The 15,966-nt window shown below is 36.1% G+C and overlaps 1 protein-coding gene across 1 annotated transcript in view; it reads right to left on the bottom strand.

Moving 5' to 3' along the window:
- The window catches only part of TRAPPC12 (trafficking protein particle complex 12), a 149,674-nt gene that overhangs the window by 119,572 nt on the left and 14,136 nt on the right, over positions 1–15,966 (bottom strand). Inside the window, exons 2-3 of the mRNA XM_027840449.1 lie at positions 13,133–14,368; positions 5,701–5,817 (exon numbers count right to left, since the gene is read on the bottom strand). Of these exons, the coding sequence (XP_027696250.1) occupies positions 5,701–5,817; positions 13,133–14,362 (1,347 nt within the window). The 5' untranslated portion in view covers positions 14,363–14,368. The remainder of the gene's footprint in view (positions 1–5,700; positions 5,818–13,132; positions 14,369–15,966) is intronic.

Raw genomic sequence — 15,966 nt, 5'->3', positions numbered from 1 at the left:
AAAAGATTTTTCTCAGAAGTCCATATGACTCAAATCGAGGGCTTCTCTCAACTGCAGTAATATCACTAGCAATCCCGTGAGATCTAAGGAAAGTTCTTATTCATGTAAGGTATCTCTGGGATTCTCTTCGCTCATGGCTGAATTTAACCCGATTCTGCTAAATTTCATAAGTAGGATTCTCTTTTCAGTTGAATCCTTTGTCTACTTTAATGCTAATTTTGTATATAATGGTTGCACTCACATTTTTCATTTTTAGAGTGGCCTAAAGGCAAGGATTTTTTCCATGCATTTAAATATTTCATACCTGTACTTGTCTAGGGAGTTTAAAGAGACACACACACACACACACACACACACACACACACACACATATGTAAATAGATAAAATTAAGAGGAAAATCTAACAACAGTAACAAAAAAATACTAAAGCTTATTTGCCATAAAGATTGAAAGAAAAAGCAATCCAATTGAAGGCCAAGTGGGACCAAAAGCAAAAAAAAAAAAAAAATGGAGAGAATTTTAAAAGGATTCCTACCTACTTTTGTTTCCTATTCAAGTAATTACCTCCTAGGTATTGATGGCAAATAATTTTTATTTCAGACAGACCAGGAGATGAAAATGTGTGTGTGTGTGTGTGTGTGTGTGTGTGTGTTTCCAAACTTCAAATCTAGGCACTATTATTAAGAGTGTACCATCTGATCTAGCAACAAAGATAATCTGGTTAATTTTTTTTTTATAAAAACTACCTCAAATCCTTATGTGATAGTGTAAATTATTATCATTTACTTTTATAATAATCTAACTGAGTCACTAGGCTCAAACAACTTAAGATTTCACAATCAAGCTACTATTACTTTTGGCTAAAGGGAATGGAGAAGACTTGAGCTAGTGTAGCCGAGGTCAGTGGGATTCAATCTCCCATTTGGGACTCAGAAAAGTAGAAGCACTTGATGAAAAGACACTATCACAATGGGAAAAACAACTCCTTACTGACCACAAGTGAGATACATTTCAAGTCATCTATGTACACAAAAGAATAACACACACATAGTCTTAGAATGGGGACTAAACCCAACATATCATGAACTTAGTGTTCACATTGTTCCTATCAGTGCTTCTCAAAATTGTTCTCAAAAGTATGCAGAGACTCAATAAGTATTAGGGAGAAAGAAAGCATAGGGATTGATGGCGAGATAGATTTTATGATGAAGGATAGGAGGAATTACTTCTAAAATAGAATGGAAAAGGGAAGTTTTGTTGCTGCTGCTGCTATTGGAGAAAAGAGGTAAAATTCACTAAATTTAGAACACAAAATGGAAAAACAGATACAAAATCAAAAGGGAAAGGTTTTGGTGAATTTTAGTCATATGTGGAGGCGTTATCCTTGGCTGAAAATTTCTGAGAAGAGTTGCACCTAATTATATTGCTTTGAAAGGGTTCTGTAAATCAAGAACAATATTTTGAATTGCACTCAGTCACCAGTAAAAACTATTACACAGGTGCTCTGGAAAGCCAACTCAATGCAGATAGGCCACTGAATACATTTTAAAACCTTGAAAGTCTCCAAGTATTCCTCCAAAGGTAGCTCAGAGGTCACAAAACTATACCTAAATATGAGGATGTTTTTATTCAGGAGAATGACTGAAATAATTTTATTTTCTTTTACTAGTAGACTATTACCCTTAAAATTCAAGAATTAGCTTTTTTTCACCAATAAAAAATTCTTGCAAGGGGAGACAGTAGAGAGGGTATCCAAGGGCTTTTGCTACATAAATGTCATTAATTTCTAATAAATCAGGAAGTCTATATGCTTATTGATTAGGATAAAAGCATCTTTTGCCAGCTTCCTGAAGTCAGGTTAAAGGTTCAAGTGTTTAAAGTACTTAATCTAGTACCAGTGTCCTTAGTACTCAACCTCTTATTGAAAAGGGGAGGAGGATGAGAAACCTTGTACCATATTATTAGGGACTTTATTGTGAATTATTTGTGCAAAGTAAAAACTGATTCCCACAATGTCATTATTAATAACAAAACCAGACTAAATTAACATTGAGGGAAAAAAAATTCATCATTACAACACTGTGAATAAACTATGTTTAACCCCCATGAGCTTTTGAATCATTTTATTTCTGAGTTGCTCCTGTGACCAAAATTCTATTTAAATCAAACACATAACTGAATAAAAAAAATAAGCCTTGATATTAAGTTAAATCTTTCATTAAATCAGTCAACGTACACCTACTATGTGTCAGGCACTATGTTAGGTACTAGGGATACAAATACAATAAATAAAACAATTCCTACACTTAAGGAGTTTACATTCTAACTGGAGAGACAACAAGGGCACATATATGTGTATGGGATTAGTACAGTGAGAATGAACACAAATAAATACAAGTAGTTAAATTTAGGGTAGCTCGAGGGAGAAGACACCAGCAGTTGTGGGGATCACGTAAAGGCTTCATGGAATCCTGCTTGTATAAGGCAGAGGCGAGGAGGGAGTGCACTTCAGGTGGAGATTCAGTCAGTATAAAAGCAGAACAGAGAGAAGATGAGTTTGGCTCTGTACAGTGAAGTATGTAAGAGGGGGAGTTATGCACAATAAGGTTGGAATGATAGTCTGGAGTAAGATTGTGATAGCCTGTGATTTATCAGATCATATGGAATCAAATTCTCCTTAAACATCAAAGAGGGAGGAAAAGGATGACTAAGTACAAAAGTGTTCATGGAAGGAGTCGCTAGGTGGTACAATGGATTGCGTGTTGGCCCTGAAATCAGAAGGATCTGAGTTCAAATTTGTCATCACACACTTAATAGCCATTTGACTCTGGGCAAGTCACTTAATCCTGTTTGCCTCAGTTCCTCATGTGGCAATGAGCTAGAGATGGAAATGCAAAATACTCCAGTATCTTTGCCAAGAAAACCTCCAAAACCTCCACAAGGGAGCACAACTGAAAATGACTAAACAACAACAAATTTTGTAGCAGCTCTCTTTGTTATAGCAAACAATTGGAAGCTAAGAGAATCATTTAGGGAATTACGAATTAAATTATGGAATATTATTGTCATAAAAAATGACAAAAGGGATGGTTTGAAAGAAACCTGGGAAGATTTGTACAAACTGACCCAAAATGAAGTGAGCAGAATGAGAAGAACTATTTATACAATAACAATACTATAAAGACAAACAACTTTGAAAGATTTAACTCTGATCAACACAATGATCATCCCATGATCCCAAAGGTCTGACAATGAAGCATACTGACAGAGAAGTGGAAGACTTAAATTATAGAATGAGATATACATTCTTAGACACAGCTGATATGGGAATATGAGAATACATATTTGTTACAAAGGTTTATTTTTCATTTTTCTCAATTCGAGGGCTGTGAATGGGGAGGGACAGAGGAGCTAGGGATAGGGTTAACCACCACCCACCCCACCCCCCAAAAAAGCAAGGAAAAAACCCTCTCATCAACAATAAACCACCACTGGATTCTTTGTCTAAACTCAATTTGATTATTACACACAAAATATTGGGACAGATATTAAAGAACATGAACAAATTACACTCACTACTGGTTTGATTCAGATTGTCCTAACAGTGTGGGCTAAGAAAGTAGAATAAAGGATATACTTAAAGAGTTTTAGATTAGGTAACTCCAATTCCTATTATAGAGACATACAGAATGTTTAATTTTTTCAAGAATATAAGATACTCCCACATATTCTACTTAAAGGGATATATCTTTTATCAATGTGAAGTTGGTACTGATAAAAATATATAGAACCTTTCTTATGAGAAACTGGTTGTATCCTACACATCCACAGGCATACAAGAAGGAATTTAGTCCAAGTGCATGGTTTTAAATTAAGGAAAGAAAAATATAGTAATTTTACTATTTCTGAGTCTTTTCTAACAACTTAAAAAACCTAGAATATTCAGGAATGTACCATCTACACAAAGATGCAGTGTAGTGTAGCAAAGAACCAGCCTCATTGCTGGGAAAACTTGGGTTCCAAGTCCCACCTCTGAAATATACTGGTTCTGTGACCCTGGTAAAGTTACTTAATCTCTTTGTGCTCTAGGCAATTCTTTAAGACTATAAATTGTCATCTACAGTCATATGAAAAAATGCTCTAAATCATTACTGATTAGAGACATGCAAATCAAAACAACTCTGAGGTACCACATCACACCTATCAGATTGACCAAGATGACAAAACAAGAAAATGATAAATGTTGGAATGATGTGGGAAAATTGGAACACTAATGCATTGTTGGTGGAGTTGTGAAATGATCTAACCATTTTGGAGAGCAATTTGAAACTATGCCCAAAGAGCTATAAAAATCTGCATACCCTTTGACCCAGCAATAGCACTTCTAGGGCTGTTTCCCAAAGAGATCACACAAACAGGAAAAGGACCTACATGTACAAAAATATTCATAGCAGCTCTTTTTGTGGTAGCAAAGAATTGGAAATTAAGGGAATGCTCATCAATTGGGGAATGGCTGAACAAGCTGTGGTATATGAATGTAATGGAATACTATTGTGCTATAAGAAATGATGAACAGGCTGACTTCAGAAAAACCTAGAAAGACTTATATGGTCTGATGCTGAGTGAAGTGAGCAGAATCAGGAGAACGCTGTACACAGTAACAGCCACGCTGTTTTTGACAGACTTAACCCCTCTCACCAATACAAGGATCTAAGACATCTCCAAAGGCCTCATGATGGAAAATGCTATCCACATCCAAAGAAAGAGCTATGGAGTTTGAATGCAGATCGAAGCATATTATTTGCTATTGTTTTTTTCTGTTGAGTTTTGTTTCCTCTTTCTGATGGTTCCTCCTATTAGTTCTAATTCTTACTTACAACATCACTAACGTGAAAATAGGTTTAATAGGAATGTATATGTATAACCTATATCAGATTGCGCGCCGTCTTGGGGAGGGTAGTAGGGAGGGAGGGGGAGAAAAATTTTAAACTCAAAAGCATATGGAAGTGATAGCTGATAAATCAAAATAAATCAATTAAATAATAATTTAAAAAAAGACTATAAATTGTTGAAAAGTTGGCTACCTGCATTGGTAGTGAGAGTTTCCTTATCTAGGAGGAAATATTAATGAAATCATAGGTCCAGTTCCTATCCTCTTTATCTTCTATGATCAAACATCTATGTTTTCTATTCAATGATCTTGTAAATCAAGAGAACTGCTATCTATAAACTATTTTCTTTCTCACAATATTTTATCCTCTTTTTGCATACATTACAATACCACAGAAACTAATCATCACAAACAGTACTGATGTTCAATTAAACATCAAAACCAAATATTTTACTGCATTCAAGATAATTTCAATATATCAAAAACATTTATTAAATGCTATATGCTAAGTTCTTTGTTAAGTACTAGAGATAAAAAGAAAAGTAAAAATAGTCTTTGCTCTCAAAAACTTACAATCTAATATGGGGAGACACAACATATAGATAACTGGGAATATACAACCCATACATACCTTTGTCACTTTATTCTACGCAACAAAGCATATTCAAGCAAAACCAGTAACTAATATAAATGTCTACCTAACTCCACTCTGTGAATGGTTTTGAATAACTCAAACAGCTTCAAAAACATTGCAGAGCAAAATATCACAAAATAATGATGTGCAGTATATCAAACACAGTGTTACTTACAATTAGCTGTTTCAATCCAACAAAAGATTGTTCCACTGAGTTAGCATTCAAAACTTGTCTCTTTGCTGCAGCTTGTTCACCCAGGAAACGAAGCATCAAATCTTTAACTGCATCTCCCTTAAAAGTCCATAAGAAAAAAGTATGTAATATAGGAAAATGCCAATCCAACTCAACTAATTGCAACCCTCAATAAATAAAAAATGTGGCTTCCTCCTATTCATGGAAAGATTTTATTTGGGAGGTGGTAGAAAATATAAAATGAAATTAATCAGAACTCTTACTAAACTCAATTTTCTTTAAGGGGTGGTAAGAGGGCTATACAATACTTTGGGGGGGGAAAAGAGATGTTACAAAAACACAAGGTCCCAGGAATTCTTTCCAAAAAAATAGCTTCCTCAGTAAGCCCAAGGCTCAGTACCCATTCAGCTTAATTTCCTACACCTTATTTCCATCTCTGTTTTGTGGAACAATCATTGATGGTTATGTCCCCAAGGCACTTAAAGATCTAAAGGATGATTCAAACATGTTCACTATACTATAGCAAGAAGGGCAAGTGAATAAATATATTTTAGAAACAAAAGTTGAAACTAAAAATATTCTCTAAGTTAATTGAAAATTCAATTGTTCTGAACTCATTAATTCTTCAATGGGATATTCCCACGAATAAAATATTATGAGATATTTCAGACATTTGAAATAGCATGGCATGAAATTTCATTCCTGCCCTGCTGCTGTCTCTTACATTTGAAGTGGTAACCTACCTTCAAAGTCCTGCTCAGATAAGCCATTTCCCTACCATTAAGCCTTCCCAAGCTTGGCTCTTTCCAGCTGGAAATTACCTTCCTTTTCTTTGGCTCTGAATAGCACATTTTTCTTACGCTCTTATTACATAAACACTGTGCACTATAATTACTGCATACTGGCTACATAGTATTGCATTTTTTTATCTATCAGATCCTCCCTCCATATAGGGAGGGTCAATAGGTGGTGTAGCAGATGGAGTGTTGGACTTGGAATCAGGAAGACCTGAGTTCAAACTCAGTCTCAGATGATTATCAGCTGTGAACTCTGTGCAAGTCACTTCACGTCCTTATCTGTAAAGTGCTGATAATAAGAGATAATAATACTTTCCAGAGTTATTGTGAGGATAAAATGAGATAATACATATAAAGCACTTTATAAACCTGAAGTGCTACCTTCTATTATTACCATATCTTAATTATCATTTTATCTCCTCCACAATCTAGCACAGTGCTTTGTATATAGAAAACATTTAACTAATTCATCAATAAACATTAAGTACCCACTAAGTGCCAGGCATTGTGCTAAGTACTGGGAATACAAAAGAGGCAAAAGACAGTCCTTGCTCTTAGAGTTTATAATCTAATGTGGGAGACATGTAAACAAATATACACAAAGCAAGCTATATAAAGGATAAATGGGAAATAATTAACAGAGGGAAGGCACTAGAATTAAAAAAAAGGAAAAAAAAAGAAAGGTTGGTGAGGCTTCCAGCAAAGATGGAATTTTGTAAATATTTAAAGGACTAGAGAGGTCAACAGGCAAAGCAGAGGAGAAAGGGCATTCCAGGTATGGGGGATAGCTAGAGAAAATGCACAGATCTGAGTGATGGAGTGTGGAGTGGCGCAGCCAGAAGGCCAGTGTCACTGGGTTGAAAAGTATGCATCAGAGAGTAAGGTACTGTAAGAAGACTGGAAATGTAGGAGGGGCTATGGTATGGAGGGCTTTGAATATCAAACAGAGCATTTTGTATTTTATTTTAGAGGTAATATGGAGCCACTATAGTTAACTGAACAGAAGGGGTGATATGAATGGACCTGTACTTTGGGAAAATCACTTATTGGCTGAATGGAAAATGAACTGGAGTGAAAAGAACTTAAGGTAGGCTACTGCAATAATCCATGCTTGAGGTGTTGGGGGCCTGCACCAGAGCAGTAGCAATGTTAGAGGAGAGAACGGAGCATATCTGAGTTGTTGCAAAGTTGAAATCAACAGGTTTTGGCAACAGACAGGATACTAGAGGCAAGAGACAGTAAAGATTCAAGGATGGCTCCTGGGTTGAGATCCTGAAGGACTGGGAAAATTGTGATGCCCTCTCTACAGAAACTAACCATTATTTATGTCTCTATGGGGGAAAAGACTGAATCCCAAACAAATGATTTACAAATAAATTTTGGGAATACAAGCTATTTGCAAGTTTATGGGCATGTTGTATATACTATGATATTAATAACCCCACCACTTCATGTTTATAGAGTTATAAATTATTACATATAGTCTAATTTTTTTATGAAGTAGGAAAAAGCACTAGATTTGAAGCCAAAAGATCTGGATTGGGACTTTGTTCTATTATTTATTATTTGTGTGATCTTGGGAAATTCACTTAACCTCTTTGGGCCTGAGTTACTTCACCTGTAAAAGAAGGGGATTCTTCAAAACAGTCTGGTGTGAACAGTTGTGAATTAGCATTTTTAGAGCTCAAAGAGACCTTAGAGATTCTAAAATACAACTTACTATTTTAGAGATGAGCAAATTGAGGCTTAGAGTAGGGAAGTAATTAATTTTCTCTAATTTACTTAGTTTCTGCAGCACTAGAATGTCCATCTCCTAATTCCCAGTCCAAAGTCCTTTCCATTCGATATAAATAGATTCTGACACTCCACCTCTGACTCCAAAACATTTTCATTGGCCCAATACTCTCCTTTCTCATCTACACTTCTTGGCTTCCTTGGTTTTCTTCAAGTTTCAACTCAAGTTCTATCTTCTGCAAGAAGCCTTGTCCAGACCTCCTTAATCCTAGCACCTTCCCTCTGAGACTTTCATCAATTTATCCTCTATGTGTATATGTATTTATATGTGCTTGTGTGTGTGTGTACATATGCACACACATATAATATAGCTGTTTAAATGTTGTTTTTCCCATTAGACTGTGAGCTCCTTGAGAGCAGGGATTTTTAATTTTTGGCCTTTCTTTGTATCCTCTGTGCTTAGCATAGTGTCTAGAACATACTATGCACCTAATAAATGCTAGCTAAATGACTAACTGGTATGAATTTCAGCTCTCTGAGAAAGCCCTCTCTGCCCCTCAAATACCTTTCACCTACTTCCTGAAGTCTGCAGTTATAACATTTTCATTTTATTACTTTGGCTTGAGGTTTAATTTTTTATTAAAATAATTCCCCCTCAACCCAAGTTAATACTTTAAGCTCTATCAGTTACTTATACCTATATGTGAATGAATCGATGAAGAAAGGCAGGAAGGAATCTAAATGAATATTGGATTATGAGTCTGGATTCCAGTTCTTTCTTTTTGAGGAGGGAAGGAGCCTGGACCTATGATTTCATTATTGTGTTGATCTCCTAGTGTGGAAATGTCTTCTATTGATGGAGATGAGAATTTACAGTCTGAGAGTTGTTTGTGGGCATGTAGCAAGTATGACTTGAAAGCAGGGTTTCCTGATTGATTCCAAAGGTCTATCCTTTTTATTCATAGACATGCTGCTACCATGATGGGTGACCTTTTAGACAATTCACTTAACTCTCTGGGACCAGCTTCTTCACATGTTTGAGAAAGAGAAAGGGAGAAACTGAAAATATTATGAGGAGCTGATATAATAAATGTTGGTTGAAATGAATTGAAAGGCTTGGACTTGATGACTTCTAAGGTTTCTTCTAGCTCTAATGTTATGTCAGTCTATCAGACAGACTGCATATGATGGATCCCCAAACTGTGGGGAAAAGGAGCAATTTTTTATTTTCCCTAAACCTTGACATTCCCAGGGGATATTATGAGGAATCCTATAAAGTTCCCAATAGTAGAGAACAAGAAGATCATAGTCTCTGAATAGAGAAGAATAAATGATATCATCATCCATACTTTCCATCCCAATGAAAATACTAGCAAGCCTCAGAAGGTCAGTTCAATGGCAACTAACATAGAGACTTGTGTCAACAGGCAATCACAACTTCATGAAACTTATGTGAAAATTAGATTTATTTTATTTTTTTGGCAAGGCAATTGGGGTTAAGTGACTTGCCCAGGGTTACTTGTAAGTGTCAAATGTCTGGTCTGAGACCAGATTTGAACTCATGTCCTCCTGACTCTAGGGCTGGAGCTCTATCTACTTCACCACCTAGGTGCTGGAAAACTAGATTTACTACAAGAGATGGACATGCATGTGGGACCCAAAGAGTTCACAATCCATACAGATCTGTATTTGTATAACAGTATAACAAAGGAATGAGGAAACAAATCTCCACCTAAAAGGGTGTGGCATGGGAGGGGGAAAGACATAGTAAAGGTAGGAAAAGGACAAAACCCCTCTAAAAGGGGAGGAGCAAGGCAATGGCAAAAGCTACATTCTTTTCCCTTGGAAGTGGTAGACTATGGAGATAGGATCTACAAGTGTCCCAGCTGCACAAATAGTTTCTCAGCCTTGTGCAGACTGACTGGTACCTGTCTTGACTACCAAGGACACATAGGGAGTACAGTTCCAGATGCAAACAACAAATTATGTCAGCTTTGGGGGGGCTTTGTCTTTGACATTCAGGGCCTACTAGGGGCAGCTAGGTGGCGTAGTGGATAGAGCTCTGGCCTTGGAGTCAGGAGGACCTGAGTTCAAATCTGGCCTCAGACACTTGACACTCACTAGTTGCATGACCCTGAGCAAGTCACTTAACCCCAATTGCCTCACCAAAAAAACCCAAAAACAAACATTCAGGGTCTACTGCATGCTCTGGGTCCACTGTTTCTGAACAATATGGTAACTCAAAAAGACAAGTTCAGGGGACCACTTAATAGTACTCAACACTTGCTAGGTAAAAATCTAAAACCCAAAGGTAGTTCCCAGTGTACTTGTGAGGTACATTTGAATTAGATTATCTTCTAGTTCTAAAATGATAGGATTTTTAACACCGATATTTGGGGTTTTTAAAATTTATTCTTTTTCATAAAGAAACCTAATAAGTTAATTTCCTAATTACCTATTTTCAGATAAATCTGTGAATTATTTTCTCCTTTTCTCCAGTTCTCTATTTTTTTTAAGAGGAGAAAAAAGTAATTCAAGCATATTCAGATTAAAATGGATTTGTTTCTCTTTTGGGTTAGTATAAATATAGGAAGTTTTCAACTAGTTATCTAAAAACTTTTCTAACTCATCTTATCATTAAGCATTTATTTAAAAGGAAAAAATGATATATGTTTCAAGCTTTCAGACTTTTTAGGAAAAAGGCAAAAAAGTCATCAATAGCTAGAAAATCTGGAAAGAAAACTGAAAATGTCCTATTTAGAAAAATCAAGGCATGAGATACTTTTAAACTAAGGTAATATTTTCTTGATAGGCTTCACAAAAGTAGAGCCACAGAAAAAATTTTTTTAAATTTTGTCCAAGCCTAAATGTTTAAGCATGTAAACTTGTTTTGATTCAAGGTATCTTAAAAGTTCTTTTGTTTTATCTGGGAAGGAAGAAAATGCTTATGCAGGGTGATTTTCTAGCTGCCGGGCCACATACTGCATGAGCAAACATTTGTTAATCTAGCACATACATTATAAGTGAAAGGCAGAAATTATTTTGAGAAAAGTTCTCTGTTAAAAATTTCTATTTACCAGGATGTTTCCCAAGCAACTACTTTGATTTGCAAGAGCAAAAGAAGTTGCTATGTTAGGATTTAAAGGAAATAAAAATTCAATTCAATTCCCTCATGACTGGACTCTGAGTATAGGAAGGGTAACATCATAGGTTAATGGGAGATTAACTGAATATCTTACTTATCCAGGAGTGAGACCATTTGCAAGTACACATAGAAGCCATTAAGCCACAAAAACTGCTGTCCCAAAGTATCTATATATTTTATTTAGTAAGAAAGGAGTAGGAACACTTATACTTTCCATCTACCTTAATTTAATAGAGAATTCTAATCTTTGGTTATCCCCTGGCAAACTTCAAGTCTGCCGTGAGTTACAACTAAGGGAGGCAAACAGTAGAAATGACTTACAAGAAATTATAACAGGGTGGGGAAGATTCTAGTGGAAGGCAAAACCAGAGCCAAAAGAGATAGTAAAGACTAAAAACCATTGCAAAAGAAGACAGAGAAGAAGCACACAATAAAAAAGCTCAGCAGCCTAGGGAAACTGAATGAATGGGCAAACTAAACCACAAACCAAAGCACAATCATAATGATAGCCCCTGAGAAAAGGTTAAATTATGCTTGTTGTGAAGAAACCATTTTGTAAATTACAAAGGGCTATGGTATTTAACATATTTTAGAAAGCTTCCATCAAAACTGATTAAAATAAAATGTTTTAGAAATTAAAGGACTTTGCTTCAGTTACCTAGAAAATTAATTCACTCAAAACACCTCATCCCCAGAATATTCTGAATACTTGAGGTTTACTGTACATTCCTCTGTAGAAAAATGAATACCGACAGGATTCAAGAATCTGTCTAATCAATTCAAGTGTAAATGTAATTACTTAATTGACTACCTGACATCTATTTTGAGTCAATGATAACAATAACAGTTGATATTTAAGATAGCACTTTAAGTTTTGAAAATTCCATGACAAATATTATTTCATTTAAGTCTGTGTGGTACTTATTGGTATTATTATCCCCATTTTTCAGATGAGGGAGATCAGTCTCAGAGCAATTGCAACTTGCAACTGCTAAGTGTCAAAGCTCCAATTTGAGTACAGATCTCTCCCAACTCAAATTCCAGAACTCTTTCTGCCAATGTCTTGGAAACATAAAATGAAGAACTTGTGGGATAAGGCTAGAGTCTCACGGCTCTTAATCTAGGTACAGGAAAATGGGTAGTAAATCCATAGGAATTAAGACTAAAAGAGTACTTGTCCTTAAGGTACCTTGTTATAAATGCCAAGGCATTTCACCAAGGATGGGCAAGCTAGTATCCAATAAGCAGCTTCAATAAATCTAATTATAATATTCCAAGGAAATAAATCAAATACTCAATTTTCCCAGTTACAAAACTGGCTGTTCATATTTTAAAACCAACTAAATAACTAGATAATTTTTTAACTCAGCGTTTCCCAAACTAGTTTAGCTACAGAATACTTTTGGGCATGAAAAATACTTATGCAGCCCAGAAATGCTGATTTGAAACAGCTCAAGGATACAGGGCCTACTCTAAGTCCTCACTACAGTTTCAAGGAATATTAGTTATTCGAGGAATATGCCAGAAGACTAATCCTACCAAAGTAGAGTAGCTCTGAGTATGGACTCTACAACAGACAGTATGACTGAGAAGTGCTAATAAGTTTGAGAAGGCTCATCGTCAGATTTGCCACCAGCATAAGGAAAATAACGGACACTTATAATTTCAATTCATTTTGAAAGGCTTCTATTAGCATAATTAATTAACTTTCTTTTCCTGATAAATAGTCAGCTCTTACCTGAATATTGTCAAATTTTAAGCCTGGCATAGTGAGATTCTCTTTGTCTATGAACACTGTGCTATACTGTTGAGTTGCTACAGAAATTAAAACATTTCTTGTTTCCTCACTGGGAAGCCAGGCATCATTTCTTCGATCTATTTCACTCATGTTCAGAGCTGTTGCAAAGGGGTCATCACTCCCTGCAAACACAGCCTGGATCTGTGAGAATGGCTTTGGAGACTGACAAGTTTCTAGACATGCCGTGGAAACACCAGATTCTGATCTTTCAATTCCCATGGAGTAAGAAGGATCAGCAGAATCAGGAGAACTCTCTCCCACTGGCGTGGAGAGTGAGGACAGTTTTTCTGACACTGAAGTGCCTGCATTCGGATTACTGACAGAAATAAAAGTGGAGGTAGTAAATGAATCAAAAAAATCAGAAGCCAAGGAATTAGTATTAACAGTATCTCCAAAAAATTTGCTCAGGCTAGGACTTGGCTGAACCACTTGTGGTGGGGTTTTGGCAGAAGTTTCACTTGCACTGCTAAAACTAGGAGATTTCACCATCTGGGGTTCAAAGCCATCATGAAGGAACAACTGAGGCTGAGAATTAGCTTGATTTGATTGGCTGAAAATGGTACACACAGGAATAGCATCATCTTTAGAAGACTGACTAGAAGAAATTTCTGACATCTGCTCCTCTGGGTTAGTTTTGTCCTCACTTAGAGTTGAGTCAATTGTCCCTTCATTTCCAAATATGGGCTCATCTTTCGTTTCTTCTTGAGTCAGCTCTTCTTTCAAAGATGCTCTGCTGTCACTTGTCATGTCAGAAATGTCTTTAGGTGTATCATCATGATCAGTTTCACTATCATTACTCAGTGTTACGATCTCTTCTTTATCCAATACTTGTTCCAAACTGTGATCACTTTTGTCTTCTGCAGGCTCCACAATGTCCTGCAGACAACCAAGTTCACCTGCATCATCTTCACTGTTGTTGGGAGAATCAGAAATAATCACACTTTCCATCATGTGCTCATTAAGCTTATCTATGAAGTTACTTGAATCCTCTGAGACAGTTTCATTCTCTTCAGACCCAAATTCATCTCCACCAAGATCAATGGTTTCTTCATGAAAAAGGAGCTGTCCTTGTTCTTCCTGAGTAACATGCTGAATTATATGTCTACCTTCCACTTCACCTGGAACCGATTCTTCCTTTATAATCTGGGCAGAACCTTCTACATGTTCCATTGTACCCTTAAAAAAAAAAAGCAAATATGAAATTAATTTTATCAATTGTTTTTTCAGAATCAGTATAATTTATAGCTGAGTAAATAGATTTTAATCTACAAATATTTAGTAAGAAGTATTTAATCAATAAAGACAATTTTAGCAAGGCATTATGATTTCAAGAGACCCCAGGGCTACGTGTTACAGGCCTCATATGATCCTCAGAAGTCCTCAAAACGTGTAGTTAACTGCAAAATGTCAAAACCTTTAATCTAATGACAATCATCTAATAAGATCCATGTGAACTTAGTTTTTATTAGATGATTGTCATTAGAATAAAGGTTTTAGATTTAATTAGATGATTCTCGGTTATCAATAACATCAAACATATAAACAAATATTTACTGAGAACCTATTTGCAAGGTACTCTGTGAGTGGCTGGGGGTAGGGGCAGGAAGTGGGGAGATAAAGATACAGTCCTTGAAGGAGTCAGGGGAACATATGAGATTAGTAAAAACATAAAAAGACAAATATAACACGTTATAAAGCAGTGATAACTCTTCAAAGTTTGAAAAGCAAGCAATCTTGTAAGCTAAGATATCACATGGTCTGGGAGAATTTAAAGGGGGAGGAGGTAGGATTGCGACTAAGATTTGAAGAATGGGTAGGATACGGATAGCTGTATAGAGACAGGGAGAGAACTTGCCATATTAAAACAGAAAGGTGTGAAGAGATGAGTAAAAACCATGTCTAAAATACATGCAAACCGATCTGGCAGGTTTGTATAATGGAGTGACAGGAAAGAATGATGGAAGGGAGGATTGTATTTATCAATCATCAAGCATTTATTAAGTACCTACTAAATACTAGGCACTGTGCTGAGAATAGAAAGACAAAAAATGAAACAATACCTATTTACAAGGATCTTATAATCTACTGGGGGAGACAATAAACACAAGGTAGTTTGGCCAGAAGGGTACAAAAGCAGCTAGGAGGTTCAGGAAAGGCTTGAAGTAGAGCCTGGTGTCTAAAGTAAACCTTGAAAGAAGTGAGGAATTCTATGAGTTGGAGTGAGGAGGAATTGCATTCCAGACATAGAGGTCAGACAAAGGAAGGGAAATAGGAGATGAATGCTACGAGCAAAAAACAGCAAGAAGGCCAGTATGACTAGAATGCAGAGTATGGGAAAGGGAATAATGCATAATAAGGCTGGAAAGATAGGTTGGGGCTAGTTTGTGAAGGATTTTAAATGTGAAAGAGGTAATATTTGATTCTAGAGGCAACCTGGAGCCACTGGAGTTTCTTGAGTAAGGAAGTGACATGCTCAGATCTGTGCTTAAAGAAAATCACTTTAGCAGCGATGTGGAAAACATATTAAATGTACTGGAATGGGGAGAGACCAAACAAGAGGTCATTTAAAAGAAAAAAAGAATAAAGACTAAGCAAGGGGTAATGAGGGCATCAACTAAGCAGAGTCAAAGATGAGTGTCACATTTATTACTATTCCTGGATCAAAAAAACCTTGTTGACCCAGTATCCTCCAAAAGCTCTGTCCTTTTGTTCTCTGACCTTTTTTTTTCTTTACATACTTTTTGGAGGCATTTTATTAACTCCCATGGATTCAA

Source organism: Vombatus ursinus, unplaced genomic scaffold (genome assembly GCF_900497805.2).
Source record: "Vombatus ursinus unplaced genomic scaffold, bare-nosed wombat genome assembly UNPS02014841.1, whole genome shotgun sequence".
NCBI classification, from domain to species: domain Eukaryota; kingdom Metazoa; phylum Chordata; class Mammalia; order Diprotodontia; family Vombatidae; genus Vombatus; species Vombatus ursinus.
This window is presented reverse-complemented; position numbering and strand designations above follow the sequence as displayed.